This window comes from Prorops nasuta, unplaced genomic scaffold, assembly GCF_024137725.1.
Source record: "Prorops nasuta isolate Cenicafe-Biocafe unplaced genomic scaffold, Cenicafe_Pnas_1.2 PNAS00025, whole genome shotgun sequence".
In the NCBI taxonomy this organism is placed as follows: Eukaryota; Metazoa; Arthropoda; class Insecta; order Hymenoptera; family Bethylidae; genus Prorops; species Prorops nasuta.
In genome coordinates, this window is record NW_027116822.1 from 796368 (window position 1) to 824136 (window position 27769).

At 33.6% G+C, this 27769-nt stretch overlaps 3 protein-coding genes across 8 annotated transcripts; 2 read left to right on the forward strand and 1 right to left on the reverse strand.

The window, feature by feature from the left end:
- Positions 1-130: 130 nt before the first annotated feature.
- Rhau (RHAU helicase) lies at positions 131-14318 on the reverse strand. Its single transcript, XM_066741661.1, has 10 exons — positions 14289-14318; positions 5054-5297; positions 4842-4961; positions 4179-4769; positions 3922-4111; positions 2000-3634; positions 1717-1925; positions 1574-1629; positions 1269-1360; positions 131-1185 (listed from the first exon to the last, which is right to left on the reverse strand). The coding sequence occupies exons 2-10, from the start codon at positions 5082-5084 to the stop codon at positions 1149-1151; spliced, it is 2961 nt and encodes a 986-aa protein (XP_066597758.1). The 5' UTR covers positions 5085-5297; positions 14289-14318; the 3' UTR covers positions 131-1148.
- Positions 5210-7523, forward strand: Elp3 (elongator complex protein 3). Its single transcript, XM_066741666.1, has 7 exons — positions 5210-5367; positions 5453-5694; positions 5752-5955; positions 6019-6272; positions 6357-6764; positions 6835-7277; positions 7344-7523. The coding sequence occupies exons 1-7, from the start codon at positions 5349-5351 to the stop codon at positions 7427-7429; spliced, it is 1656 nt and encodes a 551-aa protein (XP_066597763.1). The 5' UTR covers positions 5210-5348; the 3' UTR covers positions 7430-7523.
- On the forward strand, positions 7965-26006 carry plx (PTB_TBC1D1_like and TBC domain-containing protein plx). 6 transcript variants are annotated; one of them, XM_066741657.1, is made up of 17 exons: positions 7965-8307; positions 10450-10699; positions 18383-18746; positions 20645-20794; positions 20999-21187; positions 21617-21934; positions 22021-22225; positions 22298-22411; positions 22493-22715; positions 22809-23129; positions 23215-23495; positions 23581-23742; positions 23845-24161; positions 24237-24489; positions 24570-24688; positions 24769-24993; positions 25132-26006. In XM_066741657.1, exons 3-17 carry the CDS (start codon positions 18744-18746, stop codon positions 26002-26004), a joined length of 3753 nt encoding a protein of 1250 aa, XP_066597754.1. In that variant the 5' UTR covers positions 7965-8307; positions 10450-10699; positions 18383-18743; the 3' UTR covers positions 26005-26006. The 6 variants fall into 6 exon arrangements, with proteins under 6 accessions (XP_066597754.1, XP_066597757.1, XP_066597753.1 ...); XM_066741660.1 differs by lacking the exon at positions 18383-18746; XM_066741656.1 differs by lacking the exon at positions 10450-10699.
- The last annotated feature ends 1763 nt before the right edge of the window (positions 26007-27769 follow it).

Consider the following 27769-nt stretch of genomic DNA (forward strand, 5'->3'; position numbering starts at 1 on the left):
ATAGATAGATATATATATATATATATATTATAATGTATATTATACATAAATTATACATACCAATAATGTATATTTAAGAAAATATTAATTTATATAATTATTAATTAAAAGAATAGGTGTACAAAGATAAAATAATGAAATAAGTTAAACAAGTATACAGAAACATAATCTTAATTATAATAAAAAATTACTTATACAAACTCTATTAGTGTACATTTTATTAGTTTGCAAATACTACAAAATGGTTTTTTAATGGCGGCTCAACTATGCAGTTATGAATTTAATAAAAATCTTAAAGCGTTGAATTTCAAGCCCTTTTTTAGTTTAATAATAAATTAATGACCCAGTGAATCACAGCAAATTAAGTTTCGCTCGTCCGAAAAATTGAAATGCTAAAGCGGCAATAAGGAGACAGGACAGGATTGACAGGAATACCATGAACTGCCATGGAGTAGTGTATGTCAGTGTATGTATGTACATACGAAGCAAGCGAGTATGAGTTAGGCGAGCGAAATAAAAGCGCTGGTCTTTTCAAAACGATTCCTAAAAGCATTGAAAAATTAAGGGAAAGCCATACCCATACTTGGCGATTACTGTACATATACTACACGTATATTAAACCAAGGTTTACATATGGCAAATTAGTTTCTTTTTCTTTTTTCTCGTGACAGCACTAGCTGCTGCGCTTCAATATTCGATAGTGCTGCCATTTATCTTTTTTCGCTGCTTGTCAGCTTAAGCTGGCAATGCTGCGGGCGCTGCGGGCCGACCGGTATCTGTCAATTATTTAATTAAATGGTAGTGATGGTAGTACATACAAATCATACGATACCTCAGTGATTTTATTTCAAAACGCTCATCACAAGCATTATAAAATTTTGTAAAAAGGAATTTTTAATATCAATATAAATTAAAAATTACATTCTTGCTAATCGTAATTCATAATGTCGAATATGTACTTGTCATTCTTAAAAATTAATTACAAATAAAATTATCAATATCTGAAGTTCACACATATCATAACATTTTATTACAGCCTCAAAATCAAAAACTAATGATATAATTATTAATGTTATGTAATGTTTTTTAGGTCAAAAATTAAATAATCAAATATCTTCGTCATCGTTTTGTTCGTAATTCAATTTAATTTAATCATCTCTTTGAGATACGAATTCAATAATTGCACTGTAAAATAAAAATATTGTTTTTATTTATACCTTGCATTTAAAATATTTTAGTAAAATCGTTATTATGATTAAAAAATATACTTTAATATTTGTCCTTCGAAGCTACTCCAATCGACAGTACCTGGATGGGATATTTTGTACTCCAACAATTTATTAAATTGCTCGCGAAGTTTCTGAAAAAAGATAATTATTTGAAAACTGAGTTATTAAATTCTAAGTAATGGTACACCCTTGTACATAGCTGTTAAATTCAATTAATATGATACAAATGATAACTGATATTTGCAAGTTTTCCAATAGCTAAACAATTTTTTGTTTCTCTTTTAAAAAAAATCTGAACAGAGTAAACAAACAAAATAAATTATAATCTTTACAATTGCTTTTACCTGTATAATTTCAGCCGTTTCGTGTTCGCATACAAAACTACATGATCTTTCACGGACTGTAACAAAAATATGTATTTACTGTAATAATTACTTTAATAAATGTTGAAATAATAATAATTAATAGTCTAGGTAAAATAGAGTACCTAGAAAATTATTCGAATCAGCGAATAATAAAATCGGTTCACTGACGCATGTTGTATCATGTAAAAAAATGGATGTTGATTTTTGCTTGACAAAATAAGTTAAATATGGACTTGGGAAACTTTGTACTTTTTCATTAACGCTTGACGGATGAACTAAAACTCTACCGTCTTCTGGTGTCCATGCTCTAACTCCGTGTTTATTTACATTCCTAAAAATCGCAATAATAATAATGACGAATTATTAATTTTAATCTAATAGCTGGTTTAATTTATAATTGATTACCTAACAACAGCTATATTGGGATATAGTCCAACACAGACAATGGCTTTTATCAGAGCCATATTATTAGAATTTTTATTGGCGCTTCTGTCATTAGGATTTTCGTTCTCTAAGAATTTCATTTCGTAAAGATGTTGAGCGAATTGAGTTTTCATTTCCGATAGTAGTTTCAAGGTATTATACGATAGAAAATATTCTCTACAAAATCGGTAAGCATTTCCACTCTTAAAAGCTTGCTCATATCTCATGAGAGCCTCAGCGAGTGCGATATGATCCGAAAATTGATTCATACTTAGCTCAAGCTTCTTTTGATCAGCCTGACGCTCCATTCCTAAGGGCACATAAAACGCGTCCTTAAACGTCAAGGAGGCCGCTATGGCGAATATTGGTTGAATGCAGGAAAACATTGCAGCCCAAATAATCATTTTACCAGTTCTAGGATCCAATGGCAATTGTGCCAAATGGTATCCTAAAGGAGTCAATTGTTCCTCACTATCCAAAGCACTCAGAGCTTGAAGCAAATCGATAGACAGATCTATACTCTTGGGATTGGGAGGGTCCATCATCTCGGCTAAAAAAGGCTTAGCTTTGCCTAATTGTAAAATTTTTATTTGCAAAATAACGTTCTCCAATCTTGTCCTAAGCATTTCTGGCAGTGGATACTGATCTAAGGTGAGCTCTCTGGCTTTGGAATATAGATGATAACAAAACCCTGGCTTAACTCTACCAGCTCTACCCTTTCGCTGCTTAGAATTGGCTAAGGTTACCCATTCGGGTTGCAAAGTTTGAATGTTCCTGTCCACATCAAAATTACTTAGCTTCATTTTTCCACAATTAATTACATAAACCACATCTTCTATTGTAATTGACGTTTCAGCAATGCTAGTAGCAATGATTATTTTTCTCACACCTTCAGGTGGCTCCTTAAATATCAATTTTTGATCTATTGTCGGCATCCTAGAATGCAATGGATAAATAATATACCTATTGTGAGGGTAATGACCGTTCTCTAGCATTTTTTTACTCAATTTCACAATGTCCGTAATTCCTGGTAAAAATATCAATATAGCACCAGGACCTTTTGTCTTACAAATATGCCTGGCAACTTCTTCAACCAGATCAATATTCAATTCTTCGCTCTTTGGATTTTTTAATTGATCAGTAACGTGCCGCGAATATTTCCCTTCGGCTAACAATTGTCTTATATGCGGCTGAATTATATCCAGCAAATCATTTGACTTATTCTGTGTACTTTTATGTATTTTTTGGTACTTCCTGCTATTGGTTGGTATTGTATTTTCGGGAAATTTAAATTGCGTTATTTCTAGAATATCTTCTAAGTAATATTCCTTCACTGGGTAAGTGAAGCCTGGAATATGAGTCATAGGGCAGTTATTGAAGTATATGGAAAATCTTTCTGAGTTCAATGTGGCACTCATTAATATTATTTTCAAATCAGGCCTTTTTGGAGCAATTTGTTTCAATAATGCAATAATAAAGTCACATTCTGTATTTCTTTCATGTATCTCATCCAAGATGATATGGGAGAATTCTTTCAATGCAGGGTCACTTCGCATGTATTGCAAAAGTATACCAGTGGTGCAGAATAATATACTTCCATAGTCCCTAGGAGGTACTCTGTAAAAAAATTATTTATTAAACATAACTGTTTTATTTATTTTTTTGATCTAATAAACTAAAATAATTTAATAGAATACAAAATATTTTGTAAGTAGATTTAATAATTTAAATATAATTTGTAAATTAATTTCAGTAATTGTTTTTTTAGTAGAAACTAAATTATTACTAAATGTAGTAAAATATGTGTGGAAATATGGATAACTTTGTAAGTTTCAAAATGCACAAGTTTCAAGAAACAACAAAATCTTATGATTTTATTAAACTTTAACTGGTAAAACCCTTACTTTTCCAATCTTATTTGAAAACCAACAGATTCTCCAAGCCTTTCTACTCGCTCAGCTGCAACTCTATCTGCTACTGATATTGCAGATATTCTTCTTGGTTGTGTACAAACAATTTTTGTAATACTCCCATTTCCTGCCTCTATCTGGTTGTCAAGAATAAACTGTCCTACTTGTGTTGTTTTTCCACATCCTAAAATACTATAATAAATTAAATATTGTCATACAATTAAAAATTAGAAAAAGTAAAATATATTCACCAGTTTCACCACTAATTACCACTATTTGGTTATTTCTTATAAGTTCTAGTATGTCTTCTTTTCTATCATATGCTGGCAATCTTATTCTAAACTTTTTCATTTTTTCATACTCTGGTTTGGATTGTATAAGTTTTAATTCATCCAATAATTTCTGGTCCCTGTGAGATGAACGTTGTAACTTAGATGTGTCTAAAATAGCTTTATTTAATTTTTGCTGAATGCTTCCAGAAACTATTTCAACAAAGTTCCTTTTAAATTGAGACTCATTAATATAGGTGTATTTGCTTTCAAATTCACTAGCACTATCATCACTGAATTCACAATTCCAGGAATCTCTTTGGGAGCCTTCGGAGCCTTGAGGTATTGTTACATTTTCCAGTATGTCTTTAATTCTACGTTTCATAAAAGGGGGCAATGTAATGACAAGCACATCCTGCTTTTTTTTAAATCTTCTAGCTCGATCCCTATAATACAGTCCAATTTCTGCTCCTTTGAGATGAGGAGGATGAGAACCAGGTTTTCTACCCCTGGCACTTCCCCTTCCTCTATTCATACCAGAAGGCCCTGATTGATGTCTTTGATTGTAATCATCTAAAATTTGAAAAATTGAAACATCTGCATAAAAATAATTTTTATTATTAAACTTAGAATTACTGAATTTACCATCTTTTGTCCATGTTGACATTCCTTGTGAGGAGTGAGCACCATAAGGATGGGACATTTTTAAAATAACGACACTTTTTTTGATAAATGTTAATTTATCAACCAAATTTTTATCTGTAACTTGTCATATTCTTAATAAATATGAAACAAATTTCTTTTCAGAGATCAAGATTATTTGACCTTTAGTAAAACTTTTATATTGTGTAACTTACAATGAAAAAATTTGTAAAAAATATACGACATCAGATTAAACCGGTGCTGAATATTTTGGAAACACCAGGAAGTCGAAAATCAACTATCAAGTAAAGCAAGTCGATTTTTGTGCGCAGGGTATAGGGGGCACCAGCACCAGGGCTTCAGTTCTTACAACTTCTTATCGATTAGTTAACCTCACTTTTAAACATTGTATGTACATCAGTACGTACTGTAGAGCTCATCGAGCTCGTGTCAGGGAACCTAAAGGAATATATTTAACCGAAACTTATTTTTGATATTTTAATTATTAAAATGGTGAAAAAACATAAAGGTATGAAACAATTAATAATACATTACTATATAATGATAAGACATATGTTTAACCATTTTTACATATAACCCTAATGTATTTTTAGAATTTAAGCACAGTAAGGAGGAGAGAATGATAATGACAATAGGAGAAATAATACAGGAATTATTGAAAGCACACGACTCGAACAGAGATGTTAATTTGAATAAATTGAAAACACGAATTTCCTCAAAATATGGCCTTGACACTTCTCCGAGATTAGTTGACATAATTGCTGCAGTGCCGGCCGATGTTAGAAATATACTTGTACCAAAATTAAAGGCCAAACCAATTAGGACAGCAAGTGGAGTATGTAAAAGAATTAAAAGATGCTTTGCAATATTATTTATTTAAATTCTATTGTAGATAGCAGTCGTGGCTGTAATGTGTAAACCACATAGATGTCCTCATATTAATATGACTGGCAATATCTGTGTTTATTGCCCTGGTGGACCAGATTCAGATTTTGAATATTCAACTCAATCTTATACAGGGTATGAGCCAACTTCCATGAGAGCCATACGTGCTAGATATAATCCTTTTCTTCAAACCAGACATAGAGTTGAACAGGTAAAATTTATATGATATTTTTTTAATGCAATATATATTTACTAATATTAATACATACTTTAGTTAAAACAATTGGGACACAGTGTGGACAAAGTTGAATTTATTGTGATGGGTGGCACTTTTATGTCATTGCCAGAAGATTATAGAGATTATTTTATAAGAAATTTACATGATGCATTATCTGGCCATGTAAGTAATAGTGTAGATGAAGCAGTAAAATTTTCTGAACGTAGTCGTACAAAATGCATTGGTATTACAATAGAAACAAGACCAGATTACTGTTTGAAAAAGCATCTTTCAGATATGCTACGTTATGGGTAAGTGAGGCAAATGTTTTATTTCTCCAGAATAAGGAGGTCCTGGATTAAAGATTAAAAACAAAAATGGGATGAACTTTGTAGATGTACTCGATTGGAGATTGGTGTGCAGTCGGTATATGAAGATGTTGCTCGTGATACTAATAGAGGACACACAGTCCGCGCAGTTTGCGAAAGCTTTCAATTATCGAAAGATGCAGGATTTAAAGTTATTGCTCATATGATGCCTGATTTACCAAATGTAGATATGGAAAGAGACATTTTTCAATTCATCGAGTTCTTTGAAAATCCCGCATTTCGTGCGGACGGTCTAAAAATTTATCCGACCCTCGTTATCCGTGGAACGGGTTTGTATGAATTATGGAAGACAGGAAGATACAAAAGTTACCCTCCAACCTCTTTAATCAACCTGGTCGCCTGCATTTTATCCTTAATACCACCTTGGACACGAGTTTATCGCGTTCAACGCGATATTCCTATGCCTCTCGTCAGGTAACTTTGCGTTAAAAAAAAATCTTATTAAATTTGATTAAGGTTTCATAAGTAATTCAATATCGTCTAGCTCTGGCGTCGAACATGGAAATCTTCGTGAATTAGCTTTGGCTAGAATGAAAGAGATGGGGACAGATTGCAGGGATGTAAGAACTCGTGAAGTTGGAATCCAGGAGATTCATAATAAAGTACAACCTTATGAGGTGGAGCTAGTTCGTCGTGATTATGTGGCTAATGGAGGCTGGGAAACATTTTTGGCATACGAAGATCCAATGCAGGATATCCTTGTTGGTCTTCTGAGATTAAGAAAATGCTCGGAAGGAACATTCAGGCCTGAGTTGAAGGGAAGGTGTTCAATTGTTAGAGAGCTTCATGTTTATGGAAGTGTGGTTCCAATTAACGCTAGGGATCCTACGAAATTTCAACATCAAGGTTTTGGAATGCTTTTAATGGAGGAGGCTGAACGAATAGCGAAAGAGGAACATAGATCTGATAAAATCTCTGTAATCTCCGGTAAGTTTAATATATTTAAGTTTGACGATTTTTTAAAATTCCTAACAAATGTTATTGCTGTTTAAGGTGTAGGAACGAGAAATTATTACAGAAAAATGGGATATGAATTAGATGGGCCATATATGTCTAAATCATTGATAACTTGTAGATAATATTAAAAATCTAATGATTTTTGTATTTATCAGATGTACATAAAATTAATAAAAACTTTTGAACAGTTTGAACAATGAAAAAGATTATCCAATGTGTTAAAATTAGATTGGTTGCAGTAGAGTCAGTAGACTAATGAGTGTTTTTAGTCCTGATATGTTTATTAGTTTAATTAATAATAGCATTTTTATTTTCATTACGCCATCCGTGCCGAGTTACCATTGATAAAAATCACTTGGTATGCTTTTATAAGTGTAACTAAATGAATGTAACTAAGAAAAACGTTATAATATAAGTTAACATTTATTTGTATAAAAATAATTTGAAGATATTGTATTAGTGGGGCTTAAAAGAGGGGAAAGTGATGGAAATTTAAAAAAATGGAGGCTAATGATATTGTTTAGTCAGTAGAGTGGGGGATTATGTGGAGGGAGGTGAAGGCAATGAGAGGGAAGGAGATAGAGGGATTACTCCCCCCGCCATTGACTGTCTGTTGCTGTCTGTCTGTCTGACCGTCTGTCCTCTCGTCCTCTCCTATATTGTAGTATTCTCTTCACTCGCTTTTCAGCACTTCAGTTTGAGATGCGCGAAGCGAGATTTGACAAGCTCATACTTTCGTGGAATGGATTCTACTGTTTGGTTGAGTGTTTTTAGTGGATTTATATACAGGCAAAACAGTGAAACGTAATAAAACAATGACAAACTAGTTATAACTCGCGATTACCCCTTCACCAGTTCTATTTCGTAAATGTCGAGAGGACCGAGGAATTTTCATGAAGTTGAAAACTTCGAATTGCTGACTTCTACCATCTTTTACATCGAGAAATTTCTCCACCCTGTGTGGATCAACTGCTGTACGATCTCAAACTTCTCATAAAAGGTTTGTACGCAAAATTCGATATCGACTTTTCCCTCCCCTTTCTTGTCTTTTTATTTTATTGAGTTTTTTAGGTTAGGTTGCGTTTTCGATCGATCAGTTTTGCCCACGGTTTCTTTCGCAATTTTTTTACTCATCATTAAAGAGTTAAGAGGATATTGTTCGAGCCCATCTGTCATTTTGTGTGAATTTTTTTTTAATAATTTCTATTTATTACAATTTGTTGTATGGACATGAGATTTTCATCCTTGCTAAATTTGTTTAGCTTTTTCAGCCGGGTCTTGATCAAAACAAAGGTCTGGTAGCTGTCTGATCATCGAAAGAGTAAACACACTTATCACTCTATAGTTTTATACTTGATAATAATACATTATTACATTGTCTTTAATTTCGTCATTTTCACGAAAAATTGTAAACAATGTAAACCAATCTTATTATTATGTTTTCAATACAATTTTTATTTATATCATTTATTAATACTGATCCGTTAAAACATGGACGATTTTTCTCAGGGAATATAAACTATTTAGTTTTTTTTGCTTCTCAACGGATTTCATTCTTCGACTTAATTTTGTTATTGAATTTAACGAAAAATATACTGTATACCAAGCGAGAATCTGATCAAATTCTTGAGTATCGATATGAAAACATGTTTAATGATTGCTAAAGTTGCGCTAAATTTGCATTTTACCTCGATCTGATTATCCAAAAGACAAATTTAATTGTTCATATAAGTGTGATTGTTTGTTAGTAGGAAAATTTCTGATAACGTTTAAGCTATTCTACTGTTTAACTGGGTGATTCAAAAAACATTGTTTTCGTTTTTTTAAATTATGATATACATATACGGAGTAAGGAAAAAACTAGAAATAGCCTAATATCTGAATAAGCAAGTATACTATAAGATATTTCAGATAAAAAAATGTAATAGCTTAAAAGGATACATTTAACGGCTATAACAGTTTAACCTTGAATAAACAAATTATGATTTAGTAAAGGTCAACTTGCTTTTTTAAACTAGAAACATATATTTTTGATTGGACATTTTTGTAGTTACTTTTAAAAGATTTTCAAAATACTGTTATTGTATCATTAAACCCTTAGTATTTACATAGGGTTACCATGTAGCCTCAAAATTGTTTAGTAAAGAAATGCTTAATTCGATTGATTTCTACTCCAAGCACGTTTTTCGATGACAAACTTGTTTTTATTTCCACTTTTTACCTCTTTCCCTGAAGTTTAATAGATATATACTACTATAAAGCTTTCAATCATTTTTCTAAAAAATATTTACAATTGCAAAGATATAGCCAGTTGAAAATCACGCGAGTTCAATCTGACTCAATTTGCACTTAAAATGATTTGTTACAAAGATGTTCAGTATACACAATAAGGATGAACTTAAGTATTTACAATATATATATATATATATATATATATATAATATAGCCAGTTAAAACATTTTAAGGTGTTTATTTTTCGTATCAAATTATTAAGAAAAATAAAATATCGGCTGGTAATACTGTCTTTTGATACAGTCTTTCAAGGATTAAAGATAAATAAAACTTATAATCCAATAATCCCTTTTCGTTGAACTGTGACAAAGCCACTTTACTGAAAATTAATCAAATTACCATTTTCCTTATTCCATATATTTATCTCATCACAGAACCAGATCTCGTGCACGCGAATTTTTTTCTTCCTCTCACCCTTCCCCATCAACATAGTTCATATTCGTCTCTTTTCCACTGTATTTGAAAACCAACGGTTATTCCAAGTAGAGCTCTGACAATTGAATTCAAGGTTCTATTTTTGCGTAAGCAAAGCAAACGAAACACAAATAATAAAATAAATCTGTGGAAAGTTTTAGCCAAGTTTCATCGTGGCGGTAAATCTCCACGTAAGGGAAAAGTTTCAAAAATTCCTTTATCTTTGCTTTTACCTTAGCCATTAATTAGTCTTTATCGCTTTCCATCATTGTGAAAATTGGCAGTTTTTATCGTTATCTCTGCCTATTTATATAGAAAAACACTCACATCACGTGTTCCTCTTATTTCTTGTTTAGTTTTTAGAATTTTGTAGAATATTTTCGATAGAGAGACGCTTTCACGGAAAATTGTCAACATGTCGCAACCTATTTTCAAGGTGGCCAATCGGCGTGAAATGGCTGAGTCGCTTGCCAATGGACAGTGAGAAGTGCAATACCACGTTTGCCCACTCGACGACTATTATTAAATTTGTCCTTAACGATCATCATCAGCTCTAGTCGAAAAATCATTGTCTGCTCGAATGGCAACAAGCTCGCTCGGCAAGTCTAACCTCGCTTTCCTTCCGTTCGAGAAAAAGCTCCAGTTTGACCGGAAGTCACGATCAATCCATCAAAATTGCCGATAGGGTGAGTTCTATTATGAGTGTCGGTAAAATTCACCGTAAGCCTCTCCCGCCAACAATAAACACTGTAGATATAACCTTTGCGATTTTTAATGCGATTCTTTCTGCACTTTTTCTTGTTCCGTTCAATTTTCTTTTATGTGGCAGAAACTTGAACGGCGTCACAGAAATTAACAAGTAGCGTTTCATCGTGTTTACCATTTGCCGTCACCAGGAGCAGGTAGATCGATTTTAACGAACAAAAAACCTTTGAATAATCGAATATCGAACGTTTTCCGGTAAACGCTGGGACAACTCGGGTAAACAAACGTGGCGCCACCCATTCTTTAATGGAAAAAACCTGGAACTGCTTGGTAGACGTAGACTTATATTGTAAAAGTTTTGCCTTCAAATATTGACTGGAAAATCATTGTACAACAGTCATCGTGCTCCATAAATTGCATGAAAAATAATCTCCAGGTTTGCAATTTGTCACTGATTTTGTTCACCTTAATTTTACGTAATACGAGAAACAATTGACTGGCGTGTTTTTGGTTTTTGCGCCGGTTAATCTTGGCCTAATTTTTGAAGCATGTTACGATAAACGAGATGCAATTTACATAAACAGTAAGTGAAACGATTATTTCGCAAGAATACTATTGTCATCAATTATTTATAAGGATCGCTGTGAATGCTGTTTCTCTTTTAGGATAACAATCGTGCACGTATATTCTTGAAATTATCAACTCATTGTTGCGAATGAGAAAGAGTGTGGGGAATGATTGATGAGAAGAGATCATTTTTCGTTTCTCGTGATTAAAGTGGATCGCTGACGATGGCTTAGAAGATCTCTGATAATTTTCTCTTCCTAGTTGCAAGATCGACTTATTTGCCAAAGTTGTTAGGCTTTTCAGTATAATTTCCTTCCATGCCCTATATATATGTATAGTGCATTACATATACATCACAATGTACTGTTGTTTGCACCCACGCCCTGCTGTCGCTTGTAAGGCAAAGAATTCTTGGGCGAAAGTGGAACGTGCTGAAGCTCTGACCATGAATTTTTCTTCCGCAAATTAAACGAATCACGTGACACCGCAGTTGCACCGTAACGCCAATAACTTTTATCGCTCAACTGCATAAAGTATGAGCTTCGCACTCCGCTACATTATTATTTCATTGCTACTACGTTACCGATAATAGATTGCTGTTAAAACTCGACTAAAAGGAAAGCAATAGAAAAATAATTCCATACATTTTCAAACCACATTGAATCTCTGTGTATTGATTGTTTACAATATTGAAAACTAAATGATTTCTCCAACATGCAACGGTGGCCCTAATAAGTAATGGAGGCTTCTGAAATTTTAGCGAGAGTTTAAAAAAAAGATTAACGTACATCATATTGCGTCATGCATTCTCTATGCTTTTTTAATCGAAAGATTGTGCTCGCACGTGACACGGTGCACCCGAGCCGACCGATCCATTGTCTCATATTTTTATTATCACGAAAAACTCGGCAATAACACAATATAACTACGCGTGCATTCTGCGGGGACGCTTCTTCTCAATCCCCTTCCATCCTCAAGCCTCACTCGTTTTTTTCCTCTCTTACTGGCTCGCTCTCCAATCGTTTGCTCGAGCACTCACCGTGTGCCTTTATTTTGCTATGCAAAACAATCTTTGAATACCGTATGTTTTGGCGCGTGAGGAGAACGAAGAGAGGGGGAAAGGTATCCACATAACCTTGAATCTGGATAAACCCGGTCTATCGGTACGTGTAATTACTAATAACTTTTATTGGTCGATATGTAAAGGTAAAAGAAAAGCAGATACTGTATGATACTATTGTGCTCGAAATTCAATCGGTGCATTGAAATTTTTCGCGAAGAATTTTCTTAATATTCGAATCAAAGAAGTAATTGTCACTACTAGTCGCCTTTTATTTTCCTCTCTCCCCCTCGGTTCCCCCGTGTGTCCGTCCGAGGGCAGCTCTGTATTTCGTTTTGTAACACATAATAGAAAATTGAACGGCGTGAAATTAGCTGAATCAAAATTATCACATGAACGAATTCTCGCTGTACACTCTATCTTTCAGGTAAGTTTTGAGCGGCAATTTGACAAAAGTAGAACTCGTGGAATTTACTGATAATGAAATTATATTGTTTCGATAACGTTCGCCATATGGTGTTCTTATCTCGGGTGACTGCAAATGCTGTTCTAATTCTCGCCGGGCCTCCAAGCCCTTTTATTCCCGTAGCGTTCATTGTAATGGTAATTATCAGAACGAAAGAATTTTTTAAATATACTGCTTGTTCATTTCCAGACTTTTATAAAAACCAACAAGCTCGTTTGATCGCTGGTTTTTATTATAATTTTTCACTGACTTTTTTATCGTTACTAGTTGTTTTTTTTGTTTATAATGTTATAAAAATAAACAGAAAAAAGGGGGACTCTGTGCGTAAATGCTAAAAAGCACCTGCCGTGGCTTATTATGCAATGATTTATGCTAATCTACATCGTAAATCGCGTGCAAGAAAAACATTCTTGGAACTCTCTGCAATCAGCTGTGCGCTTCTTAAGCGTTTTCATCCTCCTTTCGCCGTTTTCAATCTCAAGTGTAAATCTTTAAAACGTGCTAATTGTGTTTCGTCTTCGATGATAATTTGAGAGGAGAAAGCGTACACAGCACGCGATTTGGAATTTCTTCAATCTCACGTCACAGCTCGTTTAATTGAAAAATTATATTTTTAACGAAAGGATTTGACGATACGAATTTTTTCACTTACAAAATAAACATATTCCGAGCTTAAACAGCATCAAGTCACGCTGTCTGTGCCGAAAATAAGATGTACACGAAAATGGCACTGTGGTCGTTGACGTGCCATTGCAAAATTGAAATTCTCAAACCGTCAAATTGACAGTATTATGTCATTTGTTTTCGAATTGTAAATTACTACAAAGTAGCTGCATGCAAATTTCCATTTTTTGCTTATTAAACGAATAAAAAAGTTTCGTCTCACATTTATTTATTCCAATTATCCATCCTATCGAATTAACTGATATCAATTTATCAACTTCTATATTATTAACCCTGACTTTATTATTCCTGAAAAAAAATAAAGATTGATGAATCGTGGAAAATGTTAGACAGTAAGTGTGAAATCGGTCTCGAGAGAAGTCGATAAATTTGGATTTCCGGTGTTTCCGCTATCGTGGCCCATGAATGATCGAAGAGAAAACTGGGAAGACGTAGGATTTGTTTGGGAGGTTAGGAGGGTGGCGGGCTTGGCCGATGTCAGCCATTAACAGTCAGCAATGGCGGGCAAACTGGCAGTAGCTGGCAAGTGGCAAGTTCTCTCTCGCTCGCTAGTGTTCAGTCTACGTTTAGTCGTCCGCAAGCACGGAGCTTCCAAAAGCTCCCATTGAACCGACTATAATCCAATAGAGTCGTCGAATAATCCTACCAATCTCCTCGAAAAACCGTGCAATTTGTGACACAAAAGCGACAAAATTGTGAAACTTGTCAAAGTCAGTCGTCACCGGGGATGTGGTAAGAACATTGGTCGAGAAGGAAGGAAAATCCACTGAGAATCGTGACGATTTGTGCTCACGTGTGTTCAGTTTGATGACCTTGAAAAGTGAGATTTATCCGTTAGAGGTGGATCGAGATCGATTTGGCAGAGGTCGCTGAAGGTCGAGCTTGAGCTTCGAGTGTTGGACAAAGATTGAGAGTGGTAAAACAAGGGCGAAAATGATCACTGTGCCACCGATTTCTAGTTCCAGTCCTTATATCAAGGTCACATCTTACAGCGATGCCAGCGCGATTGGCAAAAAGTCGGTGAGTCTTTCACAGTCCTCCTGACATAATTCTGGCCATTTTCAAATATCGCGATCCAAGCGAATGTTCAACACCAGATGCTCTCCCTTCGTTAAACTAGCAAAGAGCTGTTTGGACCAGCAAAATCCATCCTACCCAGCGACGACTGCTTCTCTCCCTTGTACAAGTCTGTCTATTATATCCCTCCTTCTTTTCCAAGTAAGAACGTCAAACTGTCGAAATAAAGTCCAAACAAACCTACTTGGCTTGCCAATGTATTTCGCAAAACTGCAGCGTCAATTTCTTCTTTTTAATCTGATTCATTGACAAAAGTGATTTTACAAAACAAATTATGTCGAGAATAAACGATATACGTATATTTATTTATGCACTGTAACAATGATGTAATATATAAGTGACTTTTGCACTTACACCGCTGCAAATTGACATCTTAAGCAAAGTAAGAAGAACCGTACAGTGTTTACGTTGCTCTCAAAACAACAAAGCTCTGTTAAAGAATCAATTATCGAAAAGGAATTTGTGATGTGAATGAAAAGTACGGAAAAATTGTACAATTTGACAAATTAAGTGGATTTGAATTGCAAAATAGCGCAGTGATTTCGTGGTAGAATTTGTTTTACAAATTCATAGAATAAATTTCTGGAATTGATGGATAATGTTGATGGAGGTTCCTGAGAATAACAACAAAGATAGCAGAGTAGCACAAGAATATAAGGATAACAATATAGTTAGCAAAAGAGAAGAGAAGGAAAAAGCTGATGAGATCTCATTGTTGTTACGTGCCTTCTCACTATTTTCTCACAGTGTCTTATAAGTCCGAAGGACGCGAGAATTTAATTGACATAAAGTGCGTTGACACGATCCAAATTACACGTTATGCGTGATAAGAAAAATCCCCATGAGAAATTATCCTGGAAACATTTTTAAAGCCAGCAATCGTTTCCATCAATTAACAGGGTTTTACTAATTCATAGAAAAATTATCTCCATTTTAATCTAATTACTATAGTTGACGAATAATCGTCGTATGAATGAATGTCTAAAATTACATCAAATGTATTATTTTTGTAAAATCTGCATAATTTAATTGCGTGAAAAATTATAAAATTCTAATGTATCATTATATTAAAATTATATAAATTATATAAAGTAATTTATTATTCATCAGATCTGTGTAATACACAGATAATATTGTAAGAACTCAATTGCAATATTATTTTGTATTAACAATACTGTAACAAGACATAAATCTCAAATAATAACTGGATAATCACTTTAGACAAATTATTGCAATGCAATAAAATAAAGAAATATATTATTTACATTTAGTTCAGTATAATTTCATTATAAATCGATATTATACGAGCCACTGTAAAGAATTGTTGTAAAATTAAAACGTAAATCGTGGATTGCTTTTTACATTTCAAATTTTACAACAATTTTGTCTAATAAAAATTAATAATTGTTTTACATAGTCTAATGTAAGTTTGTACGACACGAAAATTTATATTGTATAGTTATGTAATAATAAATAAAATAAATATTCCCTGTTTTAATCGGGACACGGTCAGTAAACGGGTGCTGGCAGAGACCAACGAGATTCCGTTGCGGTTTTCCGTACGTTTAATTTTAGTTTTAAACTATACTATACGTTGTACTCTTTTCGCAAAAACGATCACGTACCACAGCTGGTCTCCCGCGAATTCCCACGTGCTACTGAGAAATACCGGAAGATGCAAAATACATCCACAACATTTATTATCCCCATTTTCGTCGAACATTTTCTGTTTTAATAACAAAATTTCTATATTTTAAATACACAGAATTTCGCGTACAAGGATAAACAAATATTTCATTCGACTATATAAATCTTGCTTCGAATATTAAAATAAAACATTTTACTTAGCCTTAAGAAATATTTCCTCGCGAATCTTCGAAGTAAATTTATTTGAATCATATATTTCTTTATCTGTGCAAGCGTTAGAAAAATATTTATCACTTATACACAGTCATAAAAATTATTCACACGACCAACATGTCGATTTATTCTCCGACTTAACAAAATATTTTCCGAACCATCCCTACAAATGAGCAATAATTAATTGCAATCGAATTTAATATAAAATAAGAAAACAAGAATTAAAATTATAAAAATACAGAAAACTTTTCGTAATTATTAAAAAGGGTCTTATCGCTGAAACACAATAACAATGATTTATTGCACGACCAACGTATGAATTAAAATTTGATCCTAAGCCAAGTTCTGCCCTTTTGTTAACTTGACGCCACACGATTGTTTGGCTTGCAGTTCGTATCGAATTCGCTTGAAACAACTTGAGATTTACAGCTTTCCCTTGCACCCCCTCCCCCTCCCATACCTTCAAATCATTCTAGACACGCACACGAGACTTTTATTAAAACTCCCATACCTAGCCAAGCCTCTACTGGCAGCTTGTAAAATATTAAATGATTTGCACTGAAGTATTAATTGCAAATAACATTAATTTTCATCACTGGTCGACCGTTTTATCTTAATTATTACTCATTAGAATAATACTGGGATGGTTTTAGCTGATAGTTAATGAAAAGTCCTTTTCTCTTTTTTTCCATTTTTAATCTAACATCGTTGAAGAGTTTCGATAGGATATTTTTTACCAACGATCAATGATGAATTGTTTTCTGGAGGGGAAGCCTCGATATATTTGAGTTTTTGCGATAATTACAGTAATTAAGTGACTTCACACATTGCTTTTTGCCTACGAACGATCACGAGTGATTTATCGGTGAATAGAAAGAAAGATAATGAAGCATCTCTCGTTTCTTTGACATTCGTCGTTGAAAATGTCGAGTTTTGAGATAAACATCCTGTAAAAAGAGCCCTCGGTGCAATGTTCATTAATAAATTACGTAAATGTTTCCTGTGGATGGATCGCTACAAATGGCTTGGTTCGCTTAAAATAATTTTCCAATCATGATTCGATGTTAAAAATATATTTCTAATAGCAGAACATCCTAAGAACGTTCTAAGGATATTCATAAGTCCTGTTAAAATACTTGGGACGTTCTTTGAATGTTTTGTGCTATTCAACTATTTATGTTTTCTTTTTATTGTCTTTTATCGTTTGGTAAAAAATACTTGACCAGAATATCATTTATATTTTATAGTTTTTAATAAATCATTTTAATGTCATCAGAAGTCAGTGATTTATCGGTGAATAGAAAGAAATATAACGAAGGCTCTTTCGTTTCTTTGCATTTGTTGAAAATGTCGAGCTTGTCATAAACATCCTGTAAAAAGAGCCCTAGGTGCAATGTTCATTAATGAATTATATAAGTATTACTCGTGGATGGATCACTATAGTTGTCCTCATTAGCTTAAAATACTTTTCAAACCGCGATCCAATGTTAAAAATGTATCTTTAATAGCAGAACATCCTAAGAAGGTTCTCAGGATATTCCTGTGTTCTGTTAAAATATTTAGGTCGTTTCTTGGATGTTTTGTGATACACTGTTATTTTATATTTTCGCATATACTATCATTTGTTCTTTTGTAAAAATAACGTTTACTTGGCGAGGGCATAATTTATTTTTAGTATTTTTCAATAAATCATTTTAATATCATCGTAAATTACAATTTTTCGTGCAAAAATAAACCTTAATTAAAGCAGAACAAAATGCTTAATTAAGTAGAATTTTATTTTACTAAAATGTCTCAAATTATTTATTTTTAGAATATAATTATTAATATGTATACAAGTTTTATAAAAAAAAGTTGTAGCTTTCGTAAGTATTGTTTGTATGTGCATCAATTGTTTAATAACTCTTAAAATATTTTCCTAATCCATAAATATTAATTACATGTTCATAGATCATTCTTGGCGTATTCAGTCATCGCATAATCCTCATATTTTACTACTGGAGAATATTGGTCGAAGAAAAAACAGTTTATGAAGAGGACGATCTTGAAGAATCGATTGAGGGTGTCACGTGTACAGGATTGCAACAGCTAGTCGTGGATGGATTGATTTCACGTGCAAGAGAAATCAGATGGAAGTGCGCAAATGACCCAAAGAATGCTCTCTGCTATTTTCTCAATTGGAAGCATCTTGCAAGGACATAAATAATTGATCCAGCTCACATCTGGATCCATCTGGTTACACCATACTGGTGTATTTGTCTGACTTTAACTTCTGTTAAATCTACATGGAAGAAATATAGAAGAGACAGCCATGGTAGAACCAATAATAAAATTAAAATTAATTTTAAAGGGGAAGGGTGGAGCTCTAACAAATGAATTTAATTTTAATTTGATTGAAATTTTTATATTTTATAATGATATTACTAAAATGTAACGTATCTAGCTTTTCTGCAGAAGGATTTATAAATCTAGTGTTTCAAGAAAATTATGCTTCGTGTCTCACCACTCTCGTATAACTTACTTTTACTACTTGGAACGAGACTTTGTCGAGTCTTCTAATTAAATTAGAATATTAATGAAACTATAAGCAAGCGCTACGTATAAATAGCAAAACTGGAATAATCTTGTAAGAATATTAATAATTGATGCGGCTTAGACCTTTGATTTCAACTTTTATTGAATCCGTAGGGAAATTAAAATTGTAGTAGAATTAATAGTAAAATTCGTTCATTAGATGGGCATGTAATAAATTAAATTAAAAAATTAATAAAACTAAGCGAATGGAACGTGACTAGAAAAAGGGGTGATCGTAAAATTAGCTGAAGTATTATTGGAGAGAAGTAGTAGTAGTATTGCTAAATGAAATAGAGGTGCAAGAAGAGGAAGAAGAAGAAGCAAAGATAGAAGAGGATGAATATGAAGAGCCATGCAGTCGATGAGTGTCGTTGAAAAGAAAAGTTATTTCGGGCCAGGGCCAATCTCTTCGCGTACCAAGAACGCTTCCTTGCGAAATACGTTTTGTTTATTAAACTACTTCTATCTTTCCCAGATCCATACCAAATCAGTCTGGAATGAATGTAGACCCCAGCCACGTAACCATCTTTTGCAAATACATCCTGAATCGTCTACAGCTCTAAAGAAAATGATAGATGATGAGAAATAAGAAATTCTATAAATAAACAAATACAATTATAATCGAATTTTTCAATTATATTCTGAAATTAAGTTAAATCAGAAATATATCCAGGAAAAAATTTTTCTCTGGTATAATAATTGAAGGAATATTATAAAATGAAAAAAAAAAAAGAGAAAAAACGAAATGAAAGAATTTTGAAAGATGAGCTTATAGAGCTGAAATAAGACTGGTGGCTAGAAATATCGACTAGTGTCTTTGAAATTTGTTTTTGGACTTTGTCACTGTGGTGCTAAAGAAAATTATTCTAAGCTGACAGTGAGAAGCGTGCCAGATGCGACAAACACTGATAAAAGAGCCCACACACAAATGCATTACACGTTGCTAATTGCAACTAGATTGCACCTCTGATATTCCCAGTGAAGCTAAACACGTAATCAGACGCCCCTTCCCCTTCCTTTTTTCGTAATATATAAATTATTACTGAACGAAGCGTTTGAATCATTTTGAAAAAATAAATTTTTCATTAAAAATTCCATTTTAATTCATTAGCTTTTACTTCAGCGTTCATTGCTCTCTGAAAATCTCGATATTTGCGATACTGATGCTCTAATTGGCAGGTGGTATTATAAAACGAATAAAAAATTAGGGATGGCGCGAGAGAGTCAGCTGTAATAACAGAGAAAAGCTTGTGACTAATTGGATGAGGGAAGCCCCTTTGTTAACGATCTGCTTTCTGTGTCAGCAAGTTATAGTTTCCTGCCCTCCCTCGCGTACCTTCAGTATCATTTTTATTTTTTCCCCCAACGATTCACTTGGTTGGTAAAACAGCATATACAAAATTAAATAATATACTTCACTATTAATATCGCATTTTTAAATTATTGAACAATTAAAAATCCTAGTTTGGAAAGAAATAATAGTATGAGTTGATCCTAAATTAAGTAATTTTTTAAATGTACACGTATAAAAATATAAAGAGCGTTTATAATATTACGTGATACAGGAATTTAGGTGTAAAGTGTATTAATATAGTCAATTTATGCGTGGAACGAATTTTTAGTAACTATGATTTTTAGGTGCAGCAGCTCCTGAAGGAGATGAAGGAGCACCCAGCAACATCCAAGATAGAGAGGGACAAGGAACTCCCACAAAAATCTCTCAGTAGTGCTGCTAGTTTGATGACTATTGGTGCGGATATTTCTCCAAGTTCTTCTCATTTTTTTGAGGTATTCAGATTTTATCTTGCAATATACTTAATTTTTTTAATGATCTAGTTTTTTTTATTTATTATAACCAATACACGAAAGGATTTCTTAGGGAATTAAAAATATATAGCATTTTGTAATTAAAATATATTTTAACTTCTTTTTACACTAGAAAAAGTAAGATGTACTTAAAAACTTTTACTGATAAGCATTGCACAATTGCAGGTCTTATACGTGGGAAAGATAAAGATCTCTCATCCAAAAGTATCAGAGTCCTTTATCGATGATGCCATAATAAAATTCCGTGTTCACGGCCTGGAAAAAACAAAATCCGTCGCCAATAACTTCCTGGCTCAGTATCCTCATCTCCAACGCCAAGATTTGACGTCCTCCATCAATAGGAGAAACAGCACAGTGAGTGGAAGTTTTTGTAGTACTGATGAAAAATGGTTTCAAGCTAATTAAGCATCAGCTAAAAGTAATTATAGACGATGAAGTATACTCGTGGACTTGCTGATTAAATGATCATTAAGTATGTAATCACTAACTCTGTGTCCTGAATGAGAATAGCTTTGAAAAAGCTATTATTCCAATTCTTCTAACAATAATACTAGCTGGACTTGTGTACTCATAAATTTATATTCTGAGTGGAAATAATTATTTTACTTCTTTTATTTATAAGTCTTTGGGTCCTTTGTCAAAATGTTGGTTTTATTTATAAATGTTCATTGATCTAATTTACTGTTTGTACTTAATTAAGGAAACAAATAATTAATATAGTAGTATAATAAGGATATCGACAAGATTTTTATTAATTGAGAAATTTATATCATTTGTCAACAGGAGTCGAGTGCCAGCGAATCAGGAAGTACAGAAAATGTTTCAGGAGCAGGTGGAGGGGGCAACATAGTTTTACCAGCAAGCTCTCTGGGTGTAGCTTCGGGACTCAGTAGCTCTGTCGAGACTTTTCCAAGGTCGACTGTAAATGCAGAGAACGAAACACGCGATGAAAATCCAACACAGAGCTCGGCGTCGAGCACGAATGTTCAACCAGTTGAAAAAATGCGAAATAGGGCAGCATCCACTGGCAGTGTTCTGCCATCCAGAAGAGACTCCGCTGCCAAACCCAATGAAGATCATAACAGGACTATGTTATTTCAAGTATGAAAATTAATTTCCCTTCCCAACACTTAGTTACATCAATTTATTGAATGAATCAGCTAAATTAACAGATCTTATAAATTTAGGTGGGAAGAAACGATCTGAGGCTGATCAGCCCTGATAGAAAGCAAGTTCTCCTTCATAAGCAATTGAAGGATGTAGCTAGTTGCGTTCAAGGCTTGAGAAATCCTGAACACTTTGGTTTTATATGCAGGGAAAGCAATCTCGAATGTTTCATTGGATATGTTTTCAAGTGCCAATCAGGATCGGTTGCAGATGATCTTGTAGCGGGTAATGAAAAAGAATAATTGAATATCAACTTTATAACTGTTAGAATTACTCATGCATGGTTTCTATCTTTAGCTATTACTCAAGCTTTCGTAGCTACGTGTGACAACAGAAAAGAAAAGTATTCTGTATTTTCTTGCGATCACTGTCCGATGATCTGGTACAATAAACTTTGCCAGGAAATAGAAGGTAGTAATGAACAAATACAGAAGAAGTGTATAATTATTATATTACAATAATATTCATGATTGTGAACTAATTTATTTTCAGGTCAAAACGATCGAAAGGCTCAAAATATTATATTTTCTCGGATGGAGTTATTGCCAGAAGATGAGCAGGAAATGGTAGTCAGCAAATACAAAAGCTCAGAAAGCTATGGAGGTCCTAGTGCTGGTTCCAGCCTTAGAGAACAAAATCAATTTTTAATGAAGTTGCTTCGAGCACATTGTGAAGCTAAGCAAACAAGACATGTTCATGACACGGCTGAAAATAGGTAATTTTTATTAGATAATTGAAAAAAAAACACTAATAATTATTAAATATACTTAATGAAGAACATGATTGATCGGGAGTACATTTTTATCAGGAGTGAATTTCTCAATCAGTATTTGAGCGTTGGGGTGGGCAGCACAATATTCATGAAGGCGAAACGTTCTTTAACAAACAGCTTTGATAATTTGATGAAGAGGAAGGGATCTCGTGATGATTTTGGTCTTGGTTCACATTTAAGGGAACCAAATCAATTCAATTCTGCAATACAGAAAAGTGGCAGCCAAAGCCCAGATGGATCGCGACAACCATCGATAGTAGATGTTTCTCCAGACTCAAGTCGTCCCAGGTCTTTAAGGGTTTCGCCGGAGCAACAACTTACTGTCAATACTGGACCCAAAAGTCCTATGATGGATATGTAAGCAAACTGAAGTTATTTCACATTAAAATTTTAATGAAATTCTATTGTGAAGAAAGTGACACAGTTCAATGATTTTCTACAGCTTCCTTAAAGTGGGAAACTCCCCCAAAGCATCACCTACTGAGATTGAAAGCAACAATTCGCTCCAAAATAATAATTCATGGCGACAGGCAATTTTAAACAAAGTAGTGACGCCTAGCAAGGACCATGATAAAAACAACGAGAAATCTGCGATGAATGCAAAACATTTTCAAACTTCTACCATTCGTAGGACAAAGCAAGAGCTCAGAGATCTATGGAAGAAAGCTATTAATCAACAATTGATCTTAATAAGGATGGAAAAGGAAAATGCTAGACTCAGGGGTAAACTTTTAGCTGCATGGGTCTATCAATTTTGATTAATTATACTTTAATTGCATCAATTTTATATATTGAATCAATTTTCCAGTTCGGCAAGAAGAGGCAACTGTAAAACGAATCAAACTTGAATATGATGAGCTCAGCAGTTGTGCTCGTGAATTAGTGGAGGTCTGGGATCTCCTCGTTAGTAAGGAATCAAGAGTTTCTACAAAATGTGATAATCAAATGCTTCTTCATGCTATTAAACAGGGTATATTCATTGTTTTTAGGAATCTAATAGCTTTGAAGATTTCATGTTATTTTTTATTTATCTTTTTGTATCAGATCTTTTTAATTGACTGACTGCTCACAGGTGTACCAAAAGGTAAAAGAGGGGAAGTTTGGCAATTTTTAGCAGAACAATTTTGCCTTAAACAGCCGCCAATAGACACACACGATTTTCCGAATTACAATACGTCCTACGATCTGCTATTGAAGCAACTCACTTCGCAACAACATGCCATTTTGATCGACTTAGGTCGAACTTTCCCAAATCATCCTTACTTCAGCTCAGCGCTGGGACCTGGGCAATTGGCGCTTTTCAATCTACTCAAAGCCTATTCGCTTCTCGATCATGAAGTGGGGTATTGTCAGGGTCTCAGCTTCGTTGCTGGTGTTCTACTTTTACACGTAAGATATCTCTAGTACACTTAATATTTTATTTAATTGAGATTCGTCGGTTTTTTATTACAATTGAAATTACAGATGGCAGAAGACCAAGCGTTTTTTCTCCTGAGGCACCTAATGTTTCGTCGAGGACTGAGGAAACTGTATCTTCCAGATATGGCAGCCTTACAACTGCACCTGTATCAATTGTCAAGACTAATCCATGACAGATTGCCATCCATTTACAAACATTTTGATAAATATGAGGTTTCTCCTACTTTATATGCAGCTCCTTGGCTTTTGACACTTTTTGCCAGTCAATTTCCGCTTGGATTCGTCACCAGAGTTTTCGGTAGTTATGGATAATTTTCTCTGTTTTTTTTTTATTTTTAACTTTATTTTTATCAATCTCTAATCGATTATCTGTTGTAGACTTATTATTCTTGGAAAGTTCCGAGGTACTGTTTCGAGTTGCCTTGGCACTTTTGGAGGATCATCAAGAACAGCTACTGAAGTGCGATAGCTTTGAGGAAATCATGGAGTACTTAAAGGTATTAATTTCATCCTCAAAACTCCTTATCAACTCTTACCAGAGTTTTTAAGCTTGATCATCTATTCTTGACATACATAGGTTCGCGTGCCAGCAGTGGACAAAGAAAGTTTGGACCGTGTTATGAAGCGTGTCTTTTATCCGGATATGGAAGTTAGCAAACAGCTAAACGAGTATCGCGTAGAGTATCAAGTTTTGCAAGAAGAAATGCCTTCGGTAAAACCACAAATTGAGAATATGGAAAAATTGGAGTTGCTAAATAAGCAGCTTACTCAGCAAAATATACAGTTGAATGAGCAGCTGGAGGTAAAGTTTAATCGAGTCGATTAATAGTTATTTTTTCAGATCTCTTCTCTTTCTGTATTATTTTCACAAAATCTTCCTAATTTTTAAATTGTGAAAAAGAATGGTATATCAAGATAAATTAAATTATTTAAATTTCAGATTGCTATGAGTAACCTGCATCGTATGGAAGTGGCACGTTCTAAGCAACAATCAGTGGTCCATAAATTAGAATCACAAAATCGAAGTTTAGAAGTGACAGTGTCAACCCTGGGTGGTTTTCTGCAACAATTATCCGATTCACGCTCAGACATAGAACTCCCAGGGGATGTGAGAAGAATTTTGGCACAACTAAGTTTGTCTGAGAAACGAAAAAGTAGTAATATAAGAGCATTTCCGCTGCAAGTAATCGAGGATAATCAAAAATATGGTATGATAAAAAGTAATTCGACGGGCAAGGAAGCTCAGCAATTGTTAAAAAACACTGTCGAACCTCCATATCCTTTAAAATCAACCTTAAGTCAGCCTAATTTAGCAACGAGACTTGAGAAGGTTTCGTCCTTCTTTTCAAACTCTCATAATCATATACAGAAGCAGCGTGCTCAGCTAGCAGCTCTAAGAACCGAGTATTCCGGAACAGGAAATAATGAGAACGACCCTAAAACTGTAAATATCGATATACAAATTACAGACACTATGAATTCGTCCTCCGAAAGCGTTGTACAGTCTGATAACTTAAAAATCGAAGCTGCTGGCCTTGAAAAATCCGTTTCACTGCCATTATCAAATGCCAAGATCAAGCTGAAACCTTCCAAGTCAGCTTATGAGCTGGGATCGATAAAAAAGATACCCACCAGCAAGCTAGAAGTGCCTGCTGATGATTCGGCAATGACTATTGGTGCTGTGCATCCCCTTGACAGCTGCAGTGATGTCAATTTTAGATACGGTGGTACTACCAAGCTCAAATCCATTAAGCCCAGGTATCCTAGTCAAGACGACAAAAAAAATCAGAATGCTGAAGCTCTGAATAGATAACACTTACTTATGATTCTGCGCTCCAAAAGAGCACAGTCTAAACTCTCAAAAGTTTCTACTTTAAGTATTGCTAACGTCCAGAAACTATGACGATAAAAATGTTCTATTCACTTATTATTTTATCTCTATGATCTTAGTATCCTCGTGATCCCCAAACTCTCTACCCATTTAAAATACCGCTCGTTTTCTTTTAATTTTATGATATTGAGCAAGCCAAATTAGATTTTATTTTATCAACTTTCTGGACAAATATGATTTAAGTATTGCCTAATTTACTCAACTAGTCTGTAACCTCTATTCATATAAGATATATACCATTTTAAAGGTGATACTTATCATTAATTAAATTCGTTAAGGTCTATCTTATTGAAAGGATTCCTGCGAATGCAAATAGTACATTATTTCCCTCCTTCACACTGAACTCTCATCTCGGATATTTTTTATATGCAATTGCCAATAAGAACAAATCAAGAAATGCAAATTGTCTTCTTCATACTTTCATATATGTATCTGTAGATACTCGGAATGGAAGGGAGTCGCAGCAAAAACTCAGCTTAAACGCATTTCGACAGTTTTATAGGGAAACTACCTTTTGAGTATTTTTGTGAAACAAATTGCAATAGAGAAAAGAAAATATCAAACTGTGTGCCAAAAGAAACTTGTTATAAACGTATTTATTTTCAGAATGCTTGATATAATTACATATTGTAAATACGTGCGAAGCTCGGAGGTCATTTGAGAGACAGATTGTGCACCGATATATAGCATTATCAAATATTTGCACAAAATCCGCCTTGTGATACAAAAATATCCTTATTATTGCAACTATAAATTTCTGTTAATTTTCTTTTAATTTGATAAAATTTCATCTCTACCGATCGATTGAATCATGCGAGTTTGACGAGTTGAGATCTAAACAAGAGATCTCGAGAAATAGTCTGTTGAATTCAAGCGTTTCGATCAACTTGATTTAATAATTTCATGACTACCTAGAAGGGGAATGTAGCAAGGATTAGCGGCGATATTTTGTAGTACTTAGAATGTAAAGGAACGTCTACCAAAATAGTGATAAATATTTATACAATTAAAAAAGCTAGGCAGAGTGTAAAACGACAGAGAAGATATGCATTAAAAAATTAATATATATGTTACACTTGTAACGTTTGATCAACAAGCGTTGTCTTAGTTTAGATAAGTATTTAAAAAGATTATATTCTTTTTTCTTTATTCTCCTTTTATTTCCTTTACTGAAATCTTACTTTTAATTTTTGTGATAAGAGAAGGAAAATTAAATTAGGTCTGCTTTATAAAGGACACGGAGCTTTGCATTTTTTGTATTTTATATTTAAGTCGTTTAACTTAGGGAAAAATAATATTTGCTGTAATTAAAATATAAAAGATGCAATTGCGTTTAGTAAAGTGAAGAAGAATGTTTAGCAAAGTAACTACTGGATATTTTTATCCAACTTAACTATTAATATGCGAAATATGTTTTTTTAATGTGATCTCGTATATTAATATTTATCATTCATATCAAGAGTCAACCCTAATTTTCTACAAGATCTTACCAAAAACAAGAAACATCGTTCTGCAACTCATTTTTTATGATTAATGAAATATAAAAAGAAGCTTCCTATGTACTTCCGATTTCCAAGCTTGAAGAGAGCGTGGAAAAAAATTAAATGATTTTTTTTTTGTTAACCAATGGTTTTATTTTCCCAAATTTTCATTTGCACCTTTAACGAAACGTATAATACTATTTCTC